This window comes from Panulirus ornatus, chromosome 68 (genome assembly GCF_036320965.1).
Source record: "Panulirus ornatus isolate Po-2019 chromosome 68, ASM3632096v1, whole genome shotgun sequence".
Lineage (NCBI taxonomy): Eukaryota > Metazoa > Arthropoda > Malacostraca > Decapoda > Palinuridae > Panulirus > Panulirus ornatus.
This window is the reverse complement of record NC_092291.1, coordinates 8,707,673-8,725,234: the sequence shown is the minus strand read 5'-3', so window position 1 is coordinate 8,725,234 and position 17,562 is coordinate 8,707,673. Positions and strand designations below refer to the sequence as shown.

Here is a 17,562-nt window from a genome sequence, read left to right as displayed (position 1 = left end):
AAATTTGATAATCTGGTCTTAGATTTGTTAAACTATCATCTGACAACAAGAAAGACAATGTTTTATACACAATGATCATAACAGAGGTACCCTTTTGTCAGTGTGCTGATAAACTTGTATTTTTCCGATTATTTTGTGACAAACAGAAGCACACCCTTACTTTATATAGCAAAATAATAATTGTGTATAAGCTGTCATTTATGTGACTGAACATGGATCTATATACGAGATCTTCAATAAATGGGTTGTTAGGTATGCATTCACAAATATAGTTTATAGCAATTGTGTTTGTAAATTGTTGAAAGAAAACCAACAGAATTACTTGTTCAATTTTTCTACTCTTATAAGGTACGATTGCTAAATGAACACTGTGATTGGCTTGAGTTTTGATTGTGAAATATGGATACATATCAAACAGTGGTGGCTGTATGTGAAAGATTTCTTGGTGTATTCACCATATCAGTACGTTTCAAATTATGACAAATTTTTCACTTAGCTTTCATCCATAGAAATGTATGACTTGCACAATGTTTGACTTGGCTTATGTTGCCCTATGAACATTTTTTATGTACTATTCTTGTAAATGCACATATGCTCAAAATGACCTGGGTATGCTCCTGTGTATTTGAGGAGTGCTAGAACTTTGGATATACAGAAACTTATTTTGTGTCTATTTCCTTATGATATGCCTTAAGTCATCATTTATATCTTAATAATTGTAGACTTTAACAGTAATTTCCTGTACATGATCAGAAGGTTTAATGAATTAGAATATAGAAACAAACCAAACTTACTGTATGCTGATTTTTTGTGGGGTACGTTACTTGCTGTAAGCTACTAGATGTCAAGAAATGATGTTCAGTGTTTTGTGCAGCTCCCCATCTTTAGGAAAATAATCTTTGCGAGACATCTTTTATCTGTTAATGTACATTTGTTCTTTTTACATTGTTTTCTGGAACATCACCTTTACCTGTTTTTATGTCTTCTAAAGCTAAATCTGCAGCCATTTTATAGGGAAGTCCAGTTAAATGCTTACATCATATTTAAAATTATCATTCCTCACTAAAAAGTATATACTTTGAACCATTTTACTCCCAGGACCCCTTTTTATGGGATCTTGGCAGCTTCAAGGCTGCAATTCATGGAAGACCATGTTATAAAAATCCCAGGTCCAAGTGGAAAATTATTGTTCATTCCTCTTAAAACTATAGGTTTCAGACCTCCTGGGCTGTCATGTGCCTTTTGAAACACCGGAGAAAAAGATAAATTAAGCAGTATAGCACATAGAGTAGGAATTGTTATTTTGATTGTGTCTGTTTTCAGTTTAGAGTGAATTTTATATTGATATTTTATACCATTCCTTCTTAGAAATGGTTTTTATGATCCAGTAAGTGGACTGGAGGCATTAGAACCATAGGTGTATTTTTTTAAAGGGAATCATAAAAGATCATTACCATCTAGGGATGGTGCATGGTTGTTAGAAAAATAGGTGGTTATCTGATCCAAGAACATAATTTAGTATATTAAGTGAATTGAGTTGTAATTTGCTGAGATTAGTAGAGCTTCAGGCACAACATTTTTGCAGATTTATGAGTATTGTGTCCTTTGTAACAAATGATTATCCTTAATTTCCTGTAAATCAGCATTAGTGACTTAGTCTGTGATTTTCCCATATAACACCAAACTCACTGTGTATATGGTGAATAGGTATGGTGGTCAGTCACTTGAATGTCTATATGAAGCTAGTTTGTTCACTATCATGTGCTATTTTCCTTTTTTTTCTTTTGCAGTCATCTTTGTGCCCATAGAAGCATATCCTTTTTAGTTTTTGATGCAATATTGTTTTTTTTTATTAATCTTAATTTTTGGCTTGTGCATGCTTCTCTCGTAAATGATACGGCCAGGGCTAATCGTCATTAATAATTACTTATCATTGTTATACTTGAAATGGTAATTTTTGTGGTTTTTTTTTACATGTGCAACTTTTTAGAATTTACCATTTGGTCAAGAAAAATGTATTGCTTTGATGGCCTGCATATAAGATTTATCTGTATATATTTTTTCACAAACTCTATGATGAGCATCATCACAAAACATTTGGAAAATAGGTATGATCTTTATGAGAACTATACATGTGTGGAATGATTAGGCAGCACAGTCATGTTCCACTGTGTTAGATGTTGCAGTCTAGGCAGCAAACAGACACTAAGATGACTTGTTCCAGGCAACAGTAAACTCTGCTGTTGGTGTACAGTTATTATGGTAACTTTTTAAACCTTTTATACAGTTTTGCAGTTGTGTACATATTCTGTGTTACCAAGATGTTTACACATTATTGAAATATATATTTCATATCCAATTTTATTGTATTGTCCATAGCTCTAGTAAGTGAAAAAATAATTATAAGAATGATGTAATTTTGCATAATAAATTTGATATACATTTGTTTTTCTTATTTTCTTATATAAATCTCTATGTGTCTATCGCAAGGGACAGAAGTGTTGATCTGGTATGCAACACTGCAGTAGCATTACTGTTTTCTATTTATCTATGTATCTAGCCTGTGCACAAGGCACTTGCAAATCTTATACTGTACACAATGCACATTTAAAAACATGGGAATAGCTCAATTTTGGGTTATAATGGAACTGTGCATACCCCCACAAAACTGCAGGCCTGACATTCACGAGGCCACAAAGCAAGTCCTTAATCTTATATTTCAAGTTCATCTTTCAGTTACCATTTCGTTTAAATAACTTTACTTGTACACTGCACACCTAAAACTTTAGCTATACAAGAGCACTTAGTTTCATACCCAATGGCACTAAAACGAATATTTATTCTTGTCAGCTGGACTAAGTCCTCTCTATATCTGTGATGCCAGGAACACTCTTGAGGGGTGTCCACAGCAGTGGAGTCTCCATAACTAATGCAGGAGGCAATTCTAGTGCACTGTTTGCAGAGGCTCCTACCTAATGTCTATACTGGCTATGTCTAACTAATGCTCGTGCCTAAATGTTGCTACCTACAACTTATATCTATTGCTCCTACCATTTTGCCAAAGGACAGGGTTAGCACAGTGGTCACCACAGAAAATTTAGAGTTATGAAGAATGAGCTGTGAGATAAGTGTTATTAGGTGTTATGTATGACAAGGAGAGATTTTATGTTTGTGCACAGAATGCTAGAAGTCCTCATGTGGGTGAGGCAGAAAGAAAAGACAGCTACCTGGGTCAGAGGAGTGCAACTTGATAATCCCTGAAGTGCTGGCCCATTAGGAAGCCATCACAAATCCCCCCGATGGTTAGGGACGGCTTCATAGTGAGCCAGAATTTCAGTGGTTGTCTAAATGCAGTCCACTGACTAAAGTAGCTGTCTTTTCCTTCTGCCTTACCTACATGTGGACAACTAGCATCCTGTCCACAAACATACAATCTCTGTTAATACACAATACTCATGCAGCTCATTGTTCGTAACTAGATCTTCCTCTGCTGAGCTTATCTGCTAGCCCTGAAGTTGTAGGTGGGAACACTTAGGCAGGGGCAGTGGGTAAAAATATTAGACAGGAGCATTCTGTAAACATAGTCAGTAGGGACAGTACTTACGAGCCTCTGCAAATACTGCGGTAGAGTTGCCCTCTGCTAGTGGCCTGTTAAGGGTTAGGCACTAAGAGGCTAAGAAGTGGCATTAAAGTTCACTGGTTATGGAGACTGTTGCTGTGGCCACCCCACTTGAGGGAGTTTCAGGTGGGATCAGGCATCAGAGATACAGAGACAGGACTTGCCCAACTGACAAGAATCAACATTCCTTTCTGTGCCACTGGGTATGAAACTAAAGTGCTCAGGCTATGTCAAATTAACAGTTGAATGACCACCGGTAAAGGGACAATGGAAAATAATGATGAAGTCATTTGAAGGTAAATGTGAATTCAATGCATTACTCTAGAATGTTAAAAATGCAATGCAAACATTGAGTAAATTAATTCAGGTGAATGCATGAAATACAAACATTGTAGTGATATTTCACAAAACTTGCAAAATTCTTTACAGAATTAATAGATGGGAAAGACAATACAAGTCTTGAAAAGAAAGTTATTGATGAGTGTCTTGGGAATTATATAGTCATTCAATACGGATATTGAGTATTGTAAAAAATTACAATAAAGGCCCCCTGAATGTTCCTGGCAGTATAATATCAAATCTTGTTGACAAAATTACTGATAAAGAAGACCTTTATAGATAATGGCAGAGATAACCACGATACCTCTATTATCCTCTTGAGCATCCTGAGTATCCTCTATGGACTCCCTGGTTTCTGCAGAGTGTGAGGACTTACTTTCACTGTTAACTTTGAGAGTGAAGCTTTCTGCTTTACGATAATCCTGTAGAAAGAAAATAAGAAAACATTTAAATATTAAATCAGTCACAGTAGTAAATTCTACATGATATATATATATTTTTATTTTATAAAAAATTATTTTTATTATACTTTGTCACTGTCTCCCGCGTTTGCGAGGTAGCGCAAGGAAACAGACGAAAGAAATGGCCCAACCCCCCCCATACACATGTATATACATACGTCCACACACGCAAATATACATACCTACACAGCTTTCCATGGTTTACCCCAGACGCTTCACATGCCTTGATTCAATCCACTGACAGCACGTCAACCCTGGTATACCACATCGCTCCAATTCACTCTATTTCTTGCCCTCCTTTCACCCTCCTGCATGTTCAGGCCCCGATCACACAAATTCTTTTTCACTCCATCTTTCCACCTCCAATTTGGTCTCCCTCTTCTCCTCGTTCCCTCCACCTCCGACACATATATCCTCTTGGTCAATCTTTCCTCACTCATTCTCTCCATGTGCCCAAACCACTTCAAAACACCCTCTTCTGCTCTCTCAACCACGCTCTTTTTATTTCCACACATCTCTCTTACCCTTACGTTACTCACTCGATCAAACCACTTCACACCACACATTGTCCTCAAACATCTCATTTCCAGCACATCCATCCTCCTGTGCACAACTCTATCCATAGCCCACGCCTCGCAACCATACAACATTGTTGGAACCACTATTCCTTCAAACATACCCATTTTTGCTTTCCGAGATAATGTTCTCGACTTCCACACATTCTTCAAGGCCCCCAGAATTTTCGCCCCCTCCCCCACCCTATGATCCACTTCCGCTTCCATGGTTCCATCCGCTGCCAGATCCACTCCCAGATATCTAAAACACTTCACTTCCTCCAGTTTTTCTCCATTCAAACTCACCTCCCAATTGACTTGACCCTCAACCCTACTGTACCTAATAACCTTGCTCTTATTCACATTTACTCTTAACTTTCTTCTTCCACACACTTTACCAAACTCAGTCACCAGCTTCTGCAGTTTCTCACATGAATCAGCCACCAGCGTTGTATCATCAGCGAACAACAACTGACTCACTTCCCAAGCTCTCTCATCCCCAACAGACTTCATACTTGCCCCTCTTTCCAAAACTCTTGCATTTACCTCCCTAACAACCCCATCCATAAACAAATTAAACAACCATGGAGACATCACACACCCCTGCCGCAAACCTACATTCACTGAGAACCAATCACTTTCCTCTCTTCCTACACGTACACATGCCTTACATCCTCGATATATATTATTCTTTGTTGCTGTCTCCCGCGTTAGCACAAGGAAACAGACGAAAGAATGGCCCAACCCACCCACATACATGTATATACATAAATGCCGTGTACATATACATACCTATACATTTCAATGTATACATACGTATACATACACAAACATATACATATTTACGCATGTACATATTCATATTTACTGCCTTCATCCACTCCTGTCACCACCGCGCCACACATGAAATGGCAACCCCCTTCCCCCTCACGCATGCGATGTAGCGTTAGGAAAAGACAACAAAGGCCACATTCGTACACAGTCTCTAGCTGTTGTGTGTAACGCACCAAAACCATAGCTCATACACACACACACACACACACATATATATATATATATATATATATATATATATATATATATATATATATATATATATATATTCTTTCTTTCGTACTATTCGCCATTTCCCGCATTAGCGAGGTAGCGCTATGAACAGAGGACTGGGCCTTAGAGGGAATATCCTCACCTGGCCCCCTTCTCTGTTCCTTCTTTTGGAAAATTAAAAAAAAAAACGAGAGGGGAGGATTTCCAGCCACCCGCTCCCTCCCCTTTTAGTCGCCTTCTACGACACGCAGGGAATACGCGGGAAGTATTCTTTCTCCCCTATCCCCAGGGATAATATATATATATATATATATATATATATATATATATATATATATATATATATATATATATGTCCCTGGGGATAGGGGATTAAGAATACTTCCCACGTATTCCCTGCGTGTCGTAGAAGGCGACTAAAAGGGGAGGGAGCGGGGGGCTGGAAATCCTCCACTCTCTTTTTTTTTTTTTTTAATTTTCCAAAAGAAGGAACAGAGGGGGCCAGGTGAGGATATTCCAAAAAAGGCCCAGTCCTCTGTTCTTAACGCTACCTCGCTAACGCGGGAAATGGCGAATAGTTAAAAAAAAAAAAATATATATATATATAGGCATGTACAGAGCATCAGATTGGGGAAGAGCAGTGTGGTTTCAGAAGTGGTAGAGGATGTGTGGATCAGGTGTTTGCTTTGAAGAATGTATGTGAGAAATACCTAGAAAAGCAAATGGATTTGTATGTAGCATTTATGGATCTGGAGAAGGCATATGATAGAGTTGATAGAGATGCTCTGTGGAGGGTATTAAGAATATATGGTGTGGGAGGAAAGTTGTTAGAAGCAGTGAAAAGTTTTTATCGTGGATGTAAGGCATGTGTACGTGTAGGAAGAGAGGAAAGTGATTGGCTCTCAGTGAATGTAGGATTGCGGCAGGGGTGTGTGATGTCTCCATGGTTGTTTAATTTGTTTATGGATGGGGTTGTTAGGGAGGTAAATGCAAGAGTTTTGGAAAGAGGGGCAAGTATGAAGTCTGTTGGGGATGAGAGAGCTTGGGAAGTGAGTCAGTTGTTGTTCGCTGATGATACAGCGCTGGTGGCTGATTCATGTGAGAAACTGCAGAAGCTGGTGACTGAGTTTGGTAAAGTGTGTGGAAGAAGAAAGTTAAGAGTAAATGTGAATAAGAGCAAGGTTATTAGGTACAGTAGGGTTGAGGGTCAAGTCAATTGGGAGGTGAGTTTGAATGGAGAAAAACTGGAGGAAGTGAAGTGTTTTAGATATCTGGGAGTGGATCTGGCAGCGGATGGAACCATGGAAGCAGAAGTGGATCATAGGGTGGGGGAGGGGGCGAAAATTCTGGGGGCCTTGAAGAATGTGTGGAAGTCGAGAACATTATCTCGGAAAGCAAAAATGGGTATGTTTGAAGGAATAGTGGTTCCAACAATGTTGTATTGTTGCGAGGCGTGGGCTATGGACAGAGTTGTGCGCAGGAGGATGGATGTGCTGGAAATGAGATGTTTGAGGACAATGTGTGGTGTGAGGTGGTTTGATCGAGTGAGTAACGTAAGGGTAAGAGAGATGTGTGGAAATAAAAAGAGCGTGGTTGAGAGAGCAGAAGAGGGTGTTTTGAAGTGGTTTAGGCACATGGAGAGAATGAGTGAGGAAAGATTGACCAAGAGGATATATGTGTCGGAGGTGGAGGGAACGAGGAGAAGAGGGAGACCAAATTGGAGGTGGAAAGATGGAGTGAAAAAGATTTTGTGTGATCGGGGCCTGAACATGCAGGAGGGTGAAAGGAGGGCAAGGAATAGAGTGAATTGGAGCGATGTGGTATACCGGGGTTGACGTGCTGTCAGTGGATTGAATCAAGGCATGTGAAGCGTCTGGGGTAAACCATGGAAAGCTGTGTAGGTATGTATATTTGCGTGTGTGGACGTATGTATATACATGTGTATGGTGAGGGGGGGGGTTGGGCCATTTCTTTCGTCTGTTTCCTTGCGCTACCTTGCAAACGCGGGAGACAGCGACAAAGTATAATAAAAAAAATAAAAATATATACAATGTATACATTGAGATGTATAGGTATGTATATGTGCTGTGTGTGGACACACAGACATATACTTATATACCCATGTACATAATTCATCCTGTCTGCCTTTATTCATTCCCATCGCCACAGTCACTCCCTTTTTTAATAAATTCCACTGCAATACCATCCAAACAGTGGAAAATAAGGTCAAGAAATATGATTTCTATGTCTACCTGTCTTTTCAGGAGCTGTGAAACACATTCACACCACCTCCATGTGTTCACTTAACACTAGATCAGACCAACACAAAGGTAATAATGTGACTGTGTATTTTGTTACTTATGAATGCTAATCTGTCTGTTCACAGGATTTTTTCTGCAGTAATTATTAGAGTTTTTCAAACATAACAGCCATTTTCAGTTTAAAAATGACATTATACATTGATGCTAAATGAAGTAGCGATGTAACTTTATTGTTCATTAATATGGATAATATTACAGATAGACCTACTGATATTACTTTTCTTAAAACAAGAAAATGCTGAAGTGTATATTGTTTATAAAATATGACTCATGTGTCATGCTTATACCTGCATTGGTAAGTCTGCTAAAGGATTGTTTGCTACATGTACTACATACTGGATTGAATCTTCCCTTGAGCCCACTGGACAAAATGTCGCAGAAATTCAATTCATTCTTCCAAATAATCATCAGGGTTGTTTATTCATGGGGATACTTCATAGTTATGGGCTGGACTGTTTTCAGTGACCCACCTTGGTACACCATTGGTGCTTGATGGGCAGTGGCATTGGACTTTCCAGGATGAGGTTCCTTGGCCAGATTGAGGCAAAAATGCAGTCATCAGCCACCTGCACGTTTACCTGCAATATCATCAAGGACTAAGCTTTGTGGTCTGAAGAAAAATAGTCAGGCAAATTATATGATGTGACATTATGTATTATGTCTGCTGTCATAAAGACACAAGACACAAAGAATTATGGCATTTCTTTGAATGGATCAGGTGACTTTCAAGGGTTGAAAACAATAGACAAATATTCTTAAGCAGACTGTTAAAAATTAAAAACCAATTAGTCCATTATCTTACAAAATTTAGTATACAGTAATCTTTGTCTAAAATGTATATGTTAAATATTTGAACTTCCAAGTCAACTATGTTAAATATTTGAACTTCCAAATCAACTATGTTAAATATTTGAACTTCCAAATCAACAAGCTTTCTTTAGTTATTGAATTTGAAAAAAATCCTCTAAATAAAAGGCAAAACATTTTACAATTATATGGCCTAAATTTATAATTTTATCATATACAGGTTACATATTATGCTAGTACAAATCTTTTTTTTTCATGTCCTGTTCTTGAGTGATCTTGCTAATAAAAATATATCAACAAACAGACACATGCATGGTGACAACATCACATCCTGCAAACACTATGTGTAGTGTCAGGATATAGAATGAAATGTCCTGGGCTCAAATTTTGTTTCACTTATTAGAGAAATAACAAATGCCCTTCCTAGATACCACTGCCATATGTATATTTCCCTTTGTTGAATGTGAATGGGACAGCAATGCATGACATCAACCAATGCAATAATACTGAGACAGTAATGCATATTGTCAGCCTGCGCAATAGTGCTATATATCAAACAGTTTTGGAGATTATTAATTTTGAAGCACAAACAAGATAGTTAAACAAGCAACACTACAGTAAAGAAAGAAACACTATAGTGAAACAAGGAATATTACAGAGAAGGAAGGAACACTGCAATAGAGCAAGGAACATAACTATGAAACAAAAAATATGACAGTGAACCAAAGAACACTACAGTAAAACAAGGAATACTACAGTGAAGCAAGGACAACCATCAGCAGTTCAGTACCACAATAATGTCAAAGTGGGAGAATCAGGAACTTACTCTGAACAATTGATTAGTGTGGATGGCTGGAAAATTTTCCCCATCTAACACCACTCGTTCCATAGCTTTCCCCTCATGATCTGTGCCACCCAGCACCACACGTCTGCCAAAGGAAGATGCACATTTATAGCTTTATGAGGTAGGTATAATGCTGGAAATTTAAATGATGAGGTGTAACTAGTAAATTTCAAATAAGACCAAAGTTATAGTTGGCGACTAAACACAAATGAATGAGAACTAAATAGTGTTAAAAACAAAATGTGAACTAAATAGTGTTGAAAACAATATCAGTTGTTAAGCTATGTCATCTAAAGGGAGTAAAGGTGGACTTACTGCAGGACAAGATGTGAGATTGTTATTAATGAAATGACAAGCAGGTTGAAAGTATTAAGGGAGCTTGAAGTAAAGTATCAATATTAAAGTTAGTCATAAGTGGTAAACATATTACATTTAAACCTTAAAAAGCCTTTAGAGTGAAATTCAAAAGTGCATAAAGAGACTGAGCTTGGACTTAATAAATATGTGTGTAAAGCAAGAGTTTGGAAGCACCTCACCTCAAGTGGATGGTGGATGGAAGTGGGAGATAAAGACAAGAAATACGAATTTTTACTGAAGTAATTATTATAATCAAAGGATAAACCTGGGGCTACAGAAACACTGACGTTTGAAAGAGAGAAATAATGAAAACATCACTGACTGCTAGGAACAGAAGTGGGTTAAAGTGCTGTATAAAAGAAATACAAGAAAGACCCTTATGTCATAGATGTAACAAGAGTATATACCACTTCTGCTATTGTAAAAAAAAAAAGCCTTAGATTAAATTTTTGTAATCAGGTAGTCAATGCTGTGCAGTCATTGATTTTCTAGTTTTTTTTCACAGATTTCAAGGTTTTGCCTGAAATAAGCCTTTTTATCCATGTTCCGTTTCCCTTTCCTAGCTTGTGTAGAGAGAAGTTTAGGCCAGTTTACCAATGGCTGTATAAGATCATGTATATTTTTTTTTATTTTGCTTTGTCGCTGTCTCCCGCGTTTGCGAGGTAGCACAAGGAAACAGACGAAAGAAATGGCCCAACCCACCCCCATACACATGTATATACATACACGTCCACACACTCAAATATACATACCTATACATATCAATGTACACATATATATACACACACAGACATAGACATATATACACGTACATAATTCATACTGTCTGCCTTTATTTATTCCCATCGCCACCTCGCCACACATGCAATAACATCCCCCTCCCTCCTCATGTGTGCGAGGTAGCGCTAGGAAAAGACAACAAAGGCCCCATTCGTTCACACTCAGTCTCTAGCTGTCATGTAATAATGCACCGAAACCACAGCTCCCTTTCCACATCCAGGCCCCACAGAACTTTTCATGGTTTACCCCAGACGCTTCACATGCCCTGGTTCAATCCATTGACAGCACATCGACCCCGGTATACCACATCGTTCCAATTCACTCTATTCCCTGTACGCCTTTCACCCTCCTGCATGTTCAGGCCCCGATCACTCAAAATCTTTTTCACTCCATCTTTCCACCTCCAATTTGGTCTCCCACTTCTCCTCCTTCCCTCCACCTCTGACATATATCCTCTTGGTCAATCTTTCCTCACTCATTCTCTCCATGTGACCAAACCATTTCAAAACACCCTCTTCTGCTCTCTCAACTCAACCACACTCTTTTTATTTCCACACATCTCTCTGACCCTTACATTACTTACTCGATCAAACCACCTCACACCACATATTGTCCTCAAACATCTCATTTCCAGCACATCCACCCTCCTGCGCATAACTCTATCCATAGCCCACGCCTCCCAACCATACAACATTGTTGGACCCACTATTCCTTCAAACATACCCATTTTTGCTTTCCGAGATAATGTTCTCGTCTTCCAAACATTCTTCAAGGCTCCCAGAATTTTCGCCCCCTCCCCCACCCTATGATTCACTTCCACTTCCATGGTTCCATCCGCTGCCAGATCCACTCCCAGATATCTAAAACACTTTACTTCCTCCAGTTTTTCTCCATTCAAACTTACCTCCCAATTGACTTGACCTTCAACCCTACTGTACCTAATAACCTTGCTCTTATTCATATTTACTCTTAACTTTCTTCTTTCACACACTTTACCAAACTCAGTCACCAGCTTCTGCAGTTTCTCACATGACTCAGCCATCAGCGCTGTATCATCAGCGAACAACAACTGACTCACTTCCCAAGCTCTCTCATCCACAACAGACTGCATACTTGCCCCTCATATCTATGGGGATATGTATTGTACAAGACAACAAACAGCGGTAGCAATGATGGCACAGAAATTCTTCCATTCCGAATTATCATTTCTTAACAGTATTAACAGAAGGAGAAAAGTGAGGATTTTTCCTCGGAGGCTTAGTTCCTACTGCTACCTCTGGAGAAGGAAAAAGGCGAGCACATATAAAAGCTGAGTGGATTCATGATATTCAAGTGGAAGTAGGGTGGTTAGGAAACTCAAAATACTCTTTCTTCATTATTAGTTTCCTTATGACCAAACCTTCTCATATATAAAATTAATGATAGAATAAAATCATAATAGGAGTATCACTAATTACAGTGTTCACATTGAGGTAGGCATGAATAAAAGAAAATGAGAAATGCTGATGTAACAAGAACTGATAAAAGTAATGGTAAGAGGCTACAAGAGGCATTAAGAAATTCTGTATTACCTTTCTTCGAAGTTAGACTTCATATGGAAGATTTGCTCAAGGTCCCGGAAGATCTCCAACTGGAAACTAACCACAATGTGTCATCAATTATCAAAGTTCAATGAACCAAGACTGAAAATTAGTCAAAGTAATGTTTATATGAAATCAGCCATATTTTAACCAAGATTTTACCAAAGTTTAAGATTAACTTTAAAGTGTACCAACATCAGAATTTGATCTCTTTTACCTCTAATTCCATATTCGGAACCACGAGTCAGCCCCTGAATACCTAAACTTACTCCTGTTCTTCATGTAGAGAAAATATGACCTCTACATGAAGCAAATGCTGATCAGGCGCTGGGATAGTCACTTGATAAGGAACAGCTTGGGAACTATCATCCACTAGCCGGGTTAGTGTATTCTTCTGAGCTTTGACTTGGCTTCTGTACAGGGACCAGATCAATGGTATGGCCATCCTAAAAGTGGGAAAGGTAGCCTCAGTATTGGCAGCAATACATGTCAAAGGTCATTTACAGTAATATACTCTTTAGTAATCCATATGCAAACATATGCACACATTACTAACAAACACATGCAACAGATGCACATACACCTCTCATACTCCCAGGCACTAACATGTTTACAGTACAAAGTATCCTTTCTAACTCTTCAAAAGCTTCTGCACAACACTTTCTTATATACACACTCATAACATCATAGGTGTATGTACACAATCATCTTAGTACATAGGTACATTAAACATGATTTCTCTCCTTTCACACACACACACACACACACACACTCTTGCTTCATGATATATAAAGTGAAAAGTTCTTCAAAAGACAGGGGAGTAGAACAACCACAGGTCATAACATGAAATTTAACTGGAAACTTGTGATAAAATATTTCATGAAGCACTGTTATAAGCCAATAGTGGTGGATGACAGATAAAGTGGATGATGAGACTGAATGTGGACTGCATACAGAGGTTAAAAAAGTTGTGAAGCTCCCTCCATGTACCATAGAGATATTTATGTAAAAACTAACAGGTTGTTTCACACACAGACACACACACAGTGACTGCTAGATAAACTGAAGCTGCTTTCTTCTTACTGACCTCAACAATGCTCATAACTTTTCCTTATCCACTAATTTTAAACACAATACCATACACTTCCCTCTCACATCCAATATTTTCACTAGCACTGCTAATAACTTTGAACCTTTGACTTGAACTTAGAACCACTAATTTCCTTTCTCACTTTCAGTAACTTCAATCTCATGACCAGTGACTTCCCATTCACTAGCAATAAATTTCCACTCATGAATCCCATGAACATTAGAACCACAGGGCTACCCACTCGCTAACGACGAGTAGCTCATGGAGATGTAGTTTGTCTGACTCTACCAGCCTCTTGAGGGTGGAGTAGTTGTTGAACCAGAGGTCCCGCTGGGCGCTCAGACCACCAAAACTCTCCTGCATGGATGTGATCAAGGAGTCCACGCTCGGTGCCACACCTGAGGCCTGTTAGGAAAAGGTATCAGTCAGGTAGCGGGTGGTGAGGAGGGTCAGGTGGGTGGTGTGGTGAGGATGAATGATGGATGGGATAAAGAAGGCACTTCAGATTCGTGTTTTCACTACAAATAGTATTTCACAAGTGTTTATTTTCACGATAGGACGACCATTAAGGAGAACAGTACGACCCTATACAGTGCGGTCTTTGAGCACGACGGCACGACCCGTGAGCACGACGGCACGACCCGTGAGCACGACGGTACGATCCTTGAGCACGACGGTACGATCCTTGAGCACGACGGTACGATCCTTGAGCACGATGGTATGATCCTTGAGCACGACGGTTCGACCCGTGAGCACGACGGTGCGACCCTTGAGCACGAAGCTGCGACCCTTGAGCACGACGGTACGATCTTTGAGCACGACGGTACGATCCTTGGCTATGATATAGCCCCTGGCCTTCGATCTTCACCTGAAGAGCCTAGTCAAAATGCAAGGCATCGTACCCGAGTGTAGGTACCGTCGTGCTCATGGGAATCGTACCGTCACGCTCAAGGAATGAACCAAAACATCTGACCGTCAACAGAACGGTTAACATTATAAATTCACGGGTCTGTAGAGGCGGTACACACTATTACATGAACTAGTTACATGTGGGGGAGAGATACCTTTGCGTCCAGGGGACGGAGACAAATAAACTGGATATGACCTCGGCGTAATATGTGAAACATATTCCGCGTATGACCGGCCCTAAGGCAACAACGATACACTGATATACTGCTGACATACCTGGCCCACGAGGTAAGATCCCTGAATGAGAACAATGCACATCAACATCTTCATTTTTCTTATTGAACTCCGACCACGGAAGGGCCTCGAGGGTGTGAGTGCGTCTGAGGACTCCCCAGGTGGGTGTCTTGTCTTCTCCCAGGGCGTGACGTGGGCGGGGTGTCCTCGTCCCAAGACGGTGGTACTGTCTACTGAAGGAGGGGACAGAGAGGGAGAGAGGGAGGGGCGTCATCACACCCCACCAGGGCAATGGTCAAGATACGGTTATCTTGGGTTATGATTTGTCTTAAGATTATCTGTGCCGTGTTATCTTGGCCGGTGGACAGCTGTGTTATCTCTGTAACACACAGCAGGTGAACACGTGTGTTACGGGGAGGGAAAGTAACACTCGTGTTACACCGTCGCTTGAAGTTGAGTGTGTTTGTGTGTGTGTGTGTATATATATATATATATATATATATATATATATATATATATATATATATATATATATATATATATGAACCATGTCTTCATGTATATACACATATATACTCAATCCACCAGAAGCCTGGTACCTAATCATCGATCAGCCTCTCTAATTGGGAAGATGAACAGGTGGGTTGGGTGTGGGCTGAATGCCCGATAACCTGTCCTGGATTCGAACCTGGGCCCGTTAGATTGGCAAGTCAAAACGCCAGCTATGAAGGCAGGTTGTTACATGTGGTCAACCATACCTCGAACCCTGTGTACCATATATCTAACCTGGGTTCGAATCCTGGACAGAGTAGCGGGTTTCCGGCTCACAAAATGGTAATGTGCAACTTCTAATTTCTATTCATGTCTCTCTTATCACCATTCCCTAGTTTTTGAGGATTACAATGGTAGTGGATTGAATCTTCTGTAATTCTATGAAATGTGTGTTATACATAAAAGGATTTTTTTAGGTCTTATTTTTTCATACATTCCATATGAGTTCCTCTATGATCCAACCTATCTTGTGGCAACACCAGCCGCCATCCTCAACTGCCAGAAACTACCAATTACTCTTGACTTTTCCACACTTGTAGCCTCTCTCTCTCTCTCTCTCTCTCTCTCTCTCTCTCTCTCTCTCTCTCTCTCTCTCTCTCTCTCTTTCTCTCCAACGATAGAATATACAGAACAAAAAAAAAAAGGGGGGGGAGTGGTCATGATTAACGACCCCATTAGGCTTCTACGAAAGAAAGAGAGAGAGAGAGAGCTCCAATTTGGATATGAGAGAAAGCTGGTTGGACTGTGTGTATACCCAAACTCACGGAATGCATTTGACACTGCGCCGCACAGGAAGCTGGTACGAAGGGCAAGTCAGAGAGAGAGAGAGAGAGAGAGAGAGAGAGAGAGAGAGAGAGAGAGAGAGAGAGAGAGAGAGAGAGAGAGAGAGAGACTAAGGGACCGGCACCACAGAGACGGATAACCTGACAGCAGTGGACGTGCCGTCTAGCGAAGCGCAAATCACTGTCCCAAGGCCCTCGGGTTGCTATGCCGCTACCAGAAACGATGACGAGATAAGATAAGACATCACAAGATAAATTTCTTTCTCCCTATCTCAGGTGGCTGCTTGCTACGCCGGACATTTAGAGATCTAAGACCTCGTCATCTTAACACTGAATACCCGACCCCAGGGTCAGGGCCAGGAGAAGGCGATCAAAGGTTCAACATCAATCAATCAACATGCGGGAAATATATATATATATATATATATATATATATATATATATATATATATATATATATATATATATATATATATATATATATATATATCTTTTCTTTCTTTTAAACTATTCGCCATTTCCCGCGTTAGCGAGGTAGCGCTAAGAACAGAGGACTGGGCCTTTTTTGGAATATCCTCACCTGGACCTCTCCTCTGTTCCTTCTTTTGGAAAATTAAAAAAAAAAACGAGAGGGGAGGATTTCCAGCCCCCCGCTCCCTCCCCTTTCAGTCGCCTTCTACGACACGCAGGGAATACGTGGGAAGTATTCTTAATCCCCTATCCCCAGGGATTATATATATATATATATATATATATATATATATATATATATATATATATATATATATATATATATATACACACACAAAGTTAGACCCTACGGTTTGAGAATGGGGTTCATACATATTATAGTCCGATTCTTTGAAAATATCATTTCAGCTAGGCTTGGACCTGGGTCTGTATAACTAAGTGGAACCCATATTGCTCTTTCTTCTGTGCATGATCTGCTTAAGATACCTTGGTGCTGAATTAAGAAAAAAAAGGCCTTCATTTTTATATTTTTTTTTCTTGCTCAGCTTAGAGAAATGATCGTTCACTTACTATCCAAACTGGTAACTGCTCTGTTAAAATGTCGACACGAAATTTTCGATACTGATTAAAGTCTCTTGCACACGCACATAAATGTCATATGGAGGGAATTTCCACCTTCATAATCAAAACTATCAATAGAATTTTCAAAATAAAGTCCAACAACACTAATTAGTAGAAGTTAAATGACACGTGCTATTCAACTGTTCGCTGGAAATAATGTCCGCCAGAAGTCGTTGACAAGACTGACTCGCCCG

At 39.6% G+C, this 17,562-nt stretch overlaps 1 protein-coding gene across 2 annotated transcripts; it reads right to left on the bottom strand.

Moving 5' to 3' along the window:
* Positions 1–2,022: 2,022 nt before the first annotated feature.
* On the bottom strand, positions 2,023–15,224 carry LOC139747344 (uncharacterized). 2 transcript variants are annotated; one of them, XM_071659538.1, is made up of 7 exons: positions 14,985–15,224; positions 14,041–14,204; positions 12,979–13,155; positions 12,701–12,766; positions 9,975–10,077; positions 8,812–8,919; positions 2,023–4,380 (listed from the first exon to the last, which is right to left on the bottom strand). In XM_071659538.1, the coding sequence occupies exons 1-7, from the start codon at positions 15,036–15,038 to the stop codon at positions 4,213–4,215; spliced, it is 840 nt and encodes a 279-aa protein (XP_071515639.1). In that variant the 5' UTR covers positions 15,039–15,224; the 3' UTR covers positions 2,023–4,212. The 2 variants fall into 2 exon arrangements, with proteins under 2 accessions (XP_071515639.1, XP_071515640.1); XM_071659539.1 differs by lacking the exon at positions 14,985–15,224 and adding an exon at positions 14,384–14,760.
* Between the last annotated feature and the right edge of the window lie 2,338 nt (positions 15,225–17,562).

Bases quoted from the DNA above. Each gene is read 5' to 3' on its own strand.
- LOC139747344 (XM_071659538.1), bottom strand. From the start codon at position 15,038: ATGAAGATGTTGATGTGCATTGTTCTCATTCAGGGATCTTACCTCGTG. The intron at 14,205-14,984 runs GTATGTCAGCAG...TTTTCCTAACAG, and splicing joins GATCTTACCTCGTGGGCCAG to GCCTCAGGTGTGGCACCGAG. The intron at 10,078-12,700 runs GTAATACAGAAT...TTCCTTTGGCAG, and splicing joins AAGTCTAACTTCGAAGAAAG to ACGTGTGGTGCTGGGTGGCA.